This window comes from Dermacentor variabilis, chromosome 5, assembly GCF_050947875.1.
Source record: "Dermacentor variabilis isolate Ectoservices chromosome 5, ASM5094787v1, whole genome shotgun sequence".
In the NCBI taxonomy this organism is placed as follows: domain Eukaryota; kingdom Metazoa; phylum Arthropoda; class Arachnida; order Ixodida; family Ixodidae; genus Dermacentor; species Dermacentor variabilis.
The window spans coordinates 111262554-111271746 of NC_134572.1; the positions used below are offsets into that span (position 1 = coordinate 111262554).

At 46.0% G+C, this 9193-nt stretch overlaps 2 protein-coding genes across 2 annotated transcripts in view; one reads left to right on the forward strand and one right to left on the reverse strand.

Annotated features, from left to right (window-relative positions):
* Positions 1 to 4754, forward strand: part of LOC142583051 (uncharacterized) — a 47086-nt gene extending 42332 nt beyond the window's left edge. Inside the window, exon 11 of the mRNA XM_075693322.1 lies at positions 1851 to 4754. Coding sequence (XP_075549437.1) covers positions 1851 to 2356 — 506 coding nt within the window. The 3' untranslated portion in view covers positions 2357 to 4754. The remainder of the gene's footprint in view (positions 1 to 1850) is intronic.
* A 2951-nt stretch (positions 4755 to 7705) lies between these two features.
* Positions 7706 to 8932, reverse strand: LOC142583055 (methylmalonyl-CoA epimerase, mitochondrial-like). The gene is made up of 3 exons (XM_075693326.1): positions 8632 to 8932; positions 8374 to 8554; positions 7706 to 8070 (listed from the first exon to the last, which is right to left on the reverse strand). The coding sequence occupies exons 2-3, from the start codon at positions 8548 to 8550 to the stop codon at positions 7756 to 7758; spliced, it is 492 nt and encodes a 163-aa protein (XP_075549441.1). The 5' UTR covers positions 8551 to 8554; positions 8632 to 8932; the 3' UTR covers positions 7706 to 7755.
* Positions 8933 to 9193: the final 261 nt, after the last annotated feature.

Below are 9193 nucleotides of genomic sequence, written 5' to 3' on the forward strand. Positions count from 1 at the left end.
CCCATCATCTCCGCCAACAGCTTCCTTAGTTGTCACGTATCCCAAGTTGAACCTGGACATTCATTCGCAAGTTTACCATTTGCTGTACAGTCCAACTCTGTTATAATGAATAGGCTTGCACACTACAAATAGCTCAGTGTATCAGGTTTATTCATTGTACCCAAAACTTGCATGTAACAAACTGAAAACTTTGTGATGATTTCGTTATTATATAGGTTTGTTACCTCCAGTGGAGAAAAGAAGCAAGGAAGGAAATCATGTATTTAAAACAAGACTATGCCTTGTAGGCAGTAATTTTTGTCTGGGCCATAACATCTTTCTAGGCGTAGTCGAGAATGGTGTTCTCAATGTGCGATTGTGTAGACCTGCTACAGTCCACACGTTTTCAATGTCAGCACATTACCGGCGCAGCACATCCACCACAAAAGTGCACCTTAATAATGCGTCGGGCAAGGTGGTTCCTCACCTGGCAGCAAGTGCCCCAAGTTATCGTTACGCTGTCAGGGATTGCATGTACAGTAAAACCTCGTTAAACCGTACCCGCTTAAACAGTAGTTTCGTTTTAAAAGTAGTAAAGTCAAATCCCCGACTCAGCGGCCATTGAACATAATGTGTTTCGTATCCGCATAAACCGTACCAGCTTAATGCGTACGCATCGGTTAAAACGTAGCGTTTGAACTTTTCGTCGTCGCGCTAACTCGGCGCTGCGCCGTCTCCATCGGGCGGCCCGGCAGAACAACACGCCTCGGAGATCGGAACAACGGCCTCCAAGCGCCCTGTGCGTTTGCGCGTGAAGCCACATCAACATCAACATCATTTCGACGCGGTGCCAGAGAGCTTATGGCGTCGTGCAAGCGAGGACTCGCGTCGTTCCGAAGCTTGGATAAAAAAGACGCCGGGTGCTCAGCATAGAAGAAAAATTAGACATCGTCCGTGCTATCGAACGTGACACGAAGAAGTGGGCGCTGACACGCAACGGGGATCTGCTGTTGACTACAGTGTGTGGCATTTGGAATGCGAAGAAGTTGCTCGGCAGCGCTGCTGCGACCGCGAAGATATGTCGGCTACGAGGTTCGACTTTTCGCCATCGTTGCCTCTGTTGTTGCTGAAGTGCAGACTAGCGACAGTGACGAGGACGACACGGAAAGCGATAGCACGGGCGATTCAGGCCCGACAGTGGCATAAGCTGCGCGTTGCGTCAGCCTCACGAATGCAATCGTCGCGACGACAATAGGGGCGCGATAACGTAACTATTCCAAATGAAAATTATTCCAAACTCCGGCACCCGTAATGAAAAAGGCGCCCCCGGGACTTCTGCAGCACTACTGCGCACGTGCACGGTGAATACGTAACGCCAACGAGGAATCTGCCATGCGAGTGTTTGCCGAGAAGAGGGGGCTGGCTGAAAAGCTGGCACGCAGCCTCAGTAAGTTTGAGGCCGCTGTCGTCGGCGTGCTAGGCCGCTGCGGCATCAAACGAAAATAACGCTTTTGTCGCGCGAAGTGAATAAATACTGCATGTTTTTTCCCCTTTCATCGCACTCTGTCTGAGTTCCGTTTTCGACACGTAAGTGGACGATCTCATGCTATTCGGTTAAACAGTACTACCGTTTAGTACGTACCTTTCTCGAGCTCCGGCCAAGTACGGTTTAACGAGGTTTCACTGTACCACATCCTTTCACGCCAAAGATGCAGGAATTAAGTGGGCAACTTTGTAGCGTTTCATTAACTGCTGCACATAAATTCCAAAGTGCGAGTTGGATCTGCACAACTTTTTTCTGGTTCAACTGTATACCAGTACTGCTGTGAAACACTGTGCGCAGTCCTCAAATGAGTGTGTTCTTATTGCAGAAGCGAAAAATGGCGAGTATGTGCCGAGCAAGGAGGAGACGGAGGAGTTGGAGAGGGCCTTGGCAGCGGTCTCCAAGGATGTGCACATGGCCCGGGAATCCCTGGCCAAGCTTTCGGCAGCAGGTGGTGCACAGGGAGAGGTTCCCGACTTGCCCGACCTGGTGGATGCCTTCCCAGATTTGCCACTGAGCACAAGCGACATCAACTCGCTCACTCAGGCACTCATGGGTGGCGAAGCACTGAGAACTGTGGCACTACTCTCCTCTGCTGAGCAGGGTTTTACGCTGCTTGAACAGCCTACATTCACGCCCCAGCAACAGGCTGCCGCTGCTGTGACTGCAGATGCTGCGGCCATTTCAGCGTCACCTGGTGGCTGGCTCCTGGGGACATCGTCAGACTTTGCCACCTCCTCGCCTGCCACCACCCCCGAAGTGCCCACCCAGGGGTCTGCAGCTGCAGCAGTGTTGCCCAAACGTTCGGTGCTAGCGCAGGAGTCTGTGTCCTAGCGGTGAACTGGGACTCTCCGTCGCTTGCCTGGGCCTGAGGGTTTGCTTGAAGTGTTCTTTCCTCCACGGTGGTCCAACAAGTGCAGCAGCCTGGATTGGGACACACATTTTCTTCTTTCCCACCTTCTCTGGCTATCCCCCTATGGCGCCAGTGGAAGCTGCAGTACAAAAGCCCCTGCCAGTTGGGTTTTCCCTCTTTTACTTGCATCCGGTGGCAGTCGAGAGCCGCCATCGCTGCTGCATAGGACACTGGGAGCCACCGCCTACAGTGGTGGTTCTTCGAGATGTGATCAGGGCCGAGGCCGTCGCTGGTTGGTTTGGGGCAGAAGCGTTCTCCTCAGGCGGTCTCGCACACGTACCTGTTCCAAAGGGTGGGGTGGGGGGTGGGGGTGCTTGTCGTGTTCTCGTGGCGGCTCTCCCTAGCGGGGCAATGCCGCTGTCGTCTGGGAGTCCCGTCCAGAGGCTGGCAGCTGTGGCTACTGTCAGCCTCTCCCTCCGTGTGCTGTTGTGCTCAATTTCTCGTGCATGTGTGGTCTCTACTTTTTCCTTTTTTAAAAGATTATTTCGTGATGTGACACTTCGCTAAGACTTTTTGAGAAGAAATTGCTAGTGAGCGAACAGAAGCATTGCTCTGATTGAGCATGCTTCTGCATTTGTTTTCTTGTGTTTATTCCTTCTTGGCCATGTACAGCTTTTTGTTTGTAACGGAGTCTCTCTCTTTCTCATTGTCCTCTCCAAGTGTTAGGTAGCGTGGTTGTATTATAACTCTTGTGTATCATAGGTACCCGCTGCTGATGCTGCTTTCTCATTGTTTCACACTTGCTGTGGTGATAACATATTTTTTGGTATCAGTCCTCACGGTGTTTGTTCGGCATGCATCATCCTGTGTACAGGTATTTAATGATGTTTAAAATGCAGAAGTGCAAGCTTTTTGTTGCTTTCTGCAGTGACTTTTGTTGCGCAGGCAAATTGATCATTGTTGAATACTTTTTTTAAAAATTTGTTTCACCTTGTGATGTGGACCATATGGCTCGTGGACATAAAGGTTGCCAGTATGTTATATATATATATGTATAAATATGTATACATGTGTATATGAGTAATGATTATTCTTAGGGATAAGATAACTTTGCTGTTTCAGAAATGGCGTTATCGGTGTTGTCTGCTACACAACAAAAAGTTAGAGTATTTTTTTTTTCCTTTCATATACTGGCAGGAGTTTTGTAGTGTTAGTGTGAAGCATTTTCCTTGTGGCAGGAAAGAAATGATTACCATTCTTTACCCTCCTTGGTTCCTGGGTACGAACAAACACAAACACTGTTCTTGTACAGCTTTTGTTTTTTAGTGTGCCTCTGGCATGTGTTGTTGATTCATGACATTGCTAGGAATGAAACATGGCGTATCATCAGTTTAGGTCATCCTGGAGTGTAAAAGGCCACGCACTGCCTGTCACTCTTTTTATCATATTCGTTACATCATTGTGGTACCTCCGTTATTTATATATATTTCATAAAAGATAAAAAAAAAAAGATTACATTGAAACGCGTGGCACTATTGAAGCCTGTAAGCAACATGAGGGAACGGAACTGCTTGCAATATGCATTTAGGTCGGGCACGTCCACACTGCCTAGCCTGGCACTGCTATTGGTTAATTTGCTCTGGCGCTTAATGGAATTAAATGACGGCACACACAGGAGTTAGAAGCTCTGGCCAAGGACAGAAGAGGTGGTGAATGCATGTGGACAGCCGGGAAGCACGAGCCCTGTTGCCTTTACAGCAGGCCTGTGCCACTGGGTGTTATGGTTTCGTGCGAGTTGCAGAGTCCTGGAAAGGGGGCATGCTGTCTTCATTTCAGGGGTAGCTTTTAAGTAGCTGGTTTCGGGGTTAGTTGACCACTATACAGTTTCGAAATGGTTTAGACAAACTCTCGTAACCCTGAGTGTGACTGTTACTTCATATCAATGTGCAAGCGGGTTAAAAAAAAAAAAAGCAATCCGGGAAAGGAATATTGAATGGCTCTTAATAGTATGCTAACTTGCTTTAATTCACTGCTTTAAGGTGCCTCCCTAAACGCATTGTGTTCTTGAACGGGTATACATTGTTTTTCTTTCTTTTGGCAGTCCTGTGCAATGCGTTGATACGGGCAGACTGAATGTCCTCACCTGATGCATTCATTTTTCCTTTTCTGCTCATTGGTAAGCACATTTTAATTGAGTTGGCTTCCAGCAGTTATTCTGAGCACCTTGCCAGCAGTTTTAAGCATTTTTCTGAAACAACCTTTCACTTCATTGGGGTAAGGTGAATCCAAGTGGGCTGGTAGCAGCTTCAGAGTCTAAATTTGGATTTGTATCCATAAGCCATCAACTGCGGAATAAATACTCCTGCAACTTATGTTGTACCCTCGTTGCCTTGTGCTCATTTCTGTAAACTTCTTGTGCATATCACGTTGCCGATTGTGTGTACCATTGCTATAGATCTTTTGGTATTTATGAATGCAAATGGTTCTGCAAAAAGGATGAGCAAAGATACTGGACAGCTGCATAATTCTTGCTATCATTAACTTGATTACAGCTACTTGATTGCTAGCTTGAAAGAATATCTTATTCCACGCACAGAATTAATTGTAATCACGAAATTTTTTTGTGCTACTGCTTAATCCCGGGCAAGATTATTGCGTGTGACCAGAAGAGAGACTGAGCAAACAGGCAAGTACCAGAAAGAGTGGCATGCTGCTGACCTCTGTTGAACTTAAACTGCTGTTAGCTGGTCATTTTCATACACATGGCCAAAATAACATGACTAAAAAAATTTCTTAAATAATCGGAAGAATAAGAATGGGCTGGGGTGCGTTTGGCAGGCATTCTCAGATCATGAACAGCAGGTTGCCATTATCCCTCAAGAGAAAAGTGTAGAACAGCTGTGTGTTACCAGTACTCGTGTACGAGGCAGAAACCTGGAGGCTTACGAAAAGGGTTCTACTTAAATTGAGAATGACGCAACGAGCTATGGAAGGAATGATAGGTGTAACGTTAACGGATAAGAAAAGAGCAGATTGGGTGAGGGAACAAACGCGAGTTAATGACATCTTAGTTGAAACCAAGAATAAGAAATGGGGCAGGACATGTTATGAGGAGGGAAGGTAACTGATGGTCATTAAGGGTTACGAACTGGATTCCAAGGGAAGGGAAGCGTAGCAGGGGACGGCAGAAAGTTTGGTGGGCAGATGAGATTAAGAAGTTTGCAGGGACAACAGGGCAACAATTAGTATATGACCGGGGTAGTTGGAGAAGTATGGGAGAGGCCTTTGCCCTGCAGTGGGCGTTACCAGGCTGATGGTGATGAAAAAAAAAATCGACGCTAATGCAAGAGATGAAAGAAAGGGATAAGATAGTGCAGAGTTAAGCTTACAACTATGAGCCATATACAACTAGTCTGGTGTGCAGTCCTATTAACAGATGTGTACAGTTATGCTACTGCAATATGAGGTGCATTTTTAGAAAGGCTACTTAGGTGTCAGATAAACAAATACCAGCTTGCACATACAATTTGCCAGTCGGAGCACTGCGTACATGAAGTCTGATGACAGTCTCCCTGTCTTTGTCTCTCTACACTGTTCACAACTACAATATTTTTTCATTGGCTATTCACATAACATCCTACGATGCTATTTACAAAGCCTCTACTGGAGGGCGAATGGGTATCTTTCATTGGAAGGTAAGGCAAAAAGATGTTCAATCAAGGCTTGAGAAGAGATGGTTGAAAGTAACTCAAAATGCGGGTGTGATAAAGGGAATGCATCATTTTCGTTGCAGCCGTTACATAAAATGCAGGAGAGAAACGTTGATTAATGAGCTTGGTAGAACCTGCTGCTGTTCACCCATGATAACAAATGCCCCATGGATTCCTTTCCAGTGGATATCCACAGGACTTTTCTCATTGCTTATGGCACCCTATGATCACAGCTCTCGACAGTGTATCGTACTGCTGGAACAGATGAGCAGTAGAAATGACATTGCTTCTACTACAGCTGCCAGCTCAAATGTATTAAGCATAGAGTTTCTCACTATATTACTTAGAGGGAAATCTGGTGCTGCTACACTGTGGTATGCATGGGAAAATGTCGGTATATTGCGACTTTGGATTGGCATCGTGCTAGCCAGGACACCTTGAAGCCTGGCAAGCAGCATTCAGTCTGTTGCAACGATTCATTTTCTATTGAAACAGCACGTAAAAAGCTGTTTTAGCATTACTATTACACAAAAACATGTTTAATTATGAGAACTTGCTATTGCATGTACAATTTTATGAAATGTAAAGCATCAGCAGGCCGCTAAAGCTTGAGGACAGATGACAAGATATGCGCTTGCTTTGGAACAATTTGTCATCTGTTATTGCTTTTTTTCGCTTGGTTATGCATTGTAAGTGAGTAAACGTCGCTGGAATATATATGGGTGAATGAAAACCTTCTATGAAGGTTTTAGTTTCAGAAAACGTTATTTGTTTAGCCATATCCACGTTTTAGGTGAAGCCTCTTGCAACACAAGCGTCGCAGACATGTATACAGTCATTCGCATGACAGCACGGCACCCTTTAATAAACTCTCATAGAAAGTGGCACCTGATTTCGCTCTAGGTGTTGTAGTGAGAAACTGTATGGTATTAAGCCTCCCATTTGGTCTGTTCTTCTAACGCAAGCAAAAGCCTTGCACAGATTCACTTGCACTGTAGTGTTCACAAGAAAGGATGTGACGCATTGCTTTACTACCTGAAGCTGCTCACAAATGAAACATTCTACAGTTCACTAGGTTGATGAAAAGTAGTGTAAACCTTCTGTCATTCTTTCGTGCTTAAGACAGGCCCTAGAGTATCCATCTGCATTATTTTGCCTGTACTATACAATGATCAAATTGTTCTTCCCCTAAACATTTCTTTCCTCTTCCACTCCTCTCCTAGGGCTTTTCTGTCCGAGATTTTTCCCTATGCACAGCAGCATGTAAAGCTGCTGCATACAAGCCGACAGTATTCTCTGCTTATCGTTAAACAGTTCTTTCATGATGCACTCTTGGGCATTCGGCGCATCCAGTGGGCGAGCTTGTGCAACAGCAGCAAATCTTTGTGCTAAAATGCAAAACATACGGCACACGCTATCTTAGCACCAAGATAGTACAGTTGTATATGACTCGTCTTGCATACGTGAACGGTAGCTGCGGCACCAAAAGCGCCTAGTAGGCCACAGTTAAGGCACTTTCAACATTTTGTAGCCATAATTGGCATTTAGTTACCTTAAGAGCAGCACATGCAAGAGTGGCACTTATTAAAATACTATAATCGCAAATCGTATCTGCAAGGCTACTTTCAGACGAAAAGCTTTAATAAGTGCAAACCAGCTAAGGAGGGTATCTATGCCTGCTCCAGCTCTACGAGGACGCCCCCGCAATCCTTTGGGTGCAAGAACATGACCGGCTTCCCGTGTGCTCCGATGCGCGTCTTTTCGGCCAGTGTGCGGATGCCCTTCTGCTTCAGGTCGGCCACGGCTGCCTCGATGTCGTCAACTTCCAAGCAAACGTGGTGGGCGCCACCCCCCTTGTTCTTCTCCAAAAAGTTGCCGATGGGGCTCTTGTCCCCCAAGGGCAACAGGAGTTCGAACTTCGTGTTGCCGACGTCGACGAACACCGTAGTGACGCCGTGCTCGTTCTGGGGTACCGGTTCGCTGACCTGCGGCAGTGGTTAAGTTGGCAATTCAATCAATCAAAGAAACTTTCATTTCTCCATGAAAGATATGGAGAAATAAAAGCTGCAATCTGCAGCTTTACGAGGTTTCAACCACGTTTAAGAAATCACTCGGGAAAAAAAAAAGGTCATTCATCTCCAAGACCATGCATGTAATATGCGCTAGTTTCACGCTCGCACACAGATTCGCAAAATGTCATGGCAGGAAATTAAGCGAAATTTCATCAATCGCAATTATGCGGTTTAATATCGGCGACGTGAACACGGAGTAACAAGCAACATACATACCTTGAGCCCTAGGGTGTCTCGATAGAAAGTGGCGAGCTTCTCCAGTTGGAGTGTTGCAACAGCAACGTGGTTTAGTCTGAGGATTTTCCATTTCTGGCAAGTAATCGACGACGTTTGTAGCGACCGCACGATGGGCCTGCCCGCAGCTTGGACAAACGCACGAAGCAGCGACTGCATTGTGCTGCGAAAGAAACTCATTTGTTTCAGACGTGCGTCATTATACGGACGACACTTAGTGCCCGCTGTAGGCAGACGTACCTGAAGAACTACTTTTTAGTTGCTCAATTCCTTCGCTCCGTCCACGAGAAGCTGGTCCTGCACGGCCAGCTCCCGCTGTCTCCTTTGGAGTCTAGTGTTCTTCAGGAAACTGAATGTTAAATAAACGAAATACGCGCCAGTCAGCGCGGTAAATCCGATTAGACCAGAAACTGCTCCCTTGTAAAATTTTTTGCTGAGGTTATTCGTCTTTTGCTTTTTCATAATTTTTGCTTGTTACACCATTAAACTGATTAACACAACCGCAAACTTGCCTGGCCAATATATTGCCGACCAGCTAACGGCTTGGCTTGGATTGGGTGCCACACGCCACAGTTGCCACAGTTCACCGCAATATTTCGCTACGCGCTAATCCTGACTAAACTTCATAAATCATTTAACAAAATTTATGTAACTTAGTGCTTATGCGAAATATCCTACTTGTTATGGCGATTACAAGCACGCATGCTAGTCTTCGCGTCTCCTTTTTCACTTACATGCCGCTCAACGCTTCTCGCTCAATGCATGCTTTATAGTTCCACTTTGTTCACTCAACTTCACAGTC

Coding starts and splice junctions, on each gene's coding strand:
- LOC142583055 (XM_075693326.1), bottom strand. CDS start 8,550: ATGCAGTCGCTGCTTCGTGCGTTTGTCCAAGCTGCGGGCAGGCCCATC. Junction 8,071..8,373: donor GAGACACCCTAGGGCTCAAG/GTATGTATGTTG, acceptor CCACTGCCGCAG/GTCAGCGAACCGGTACCCCA.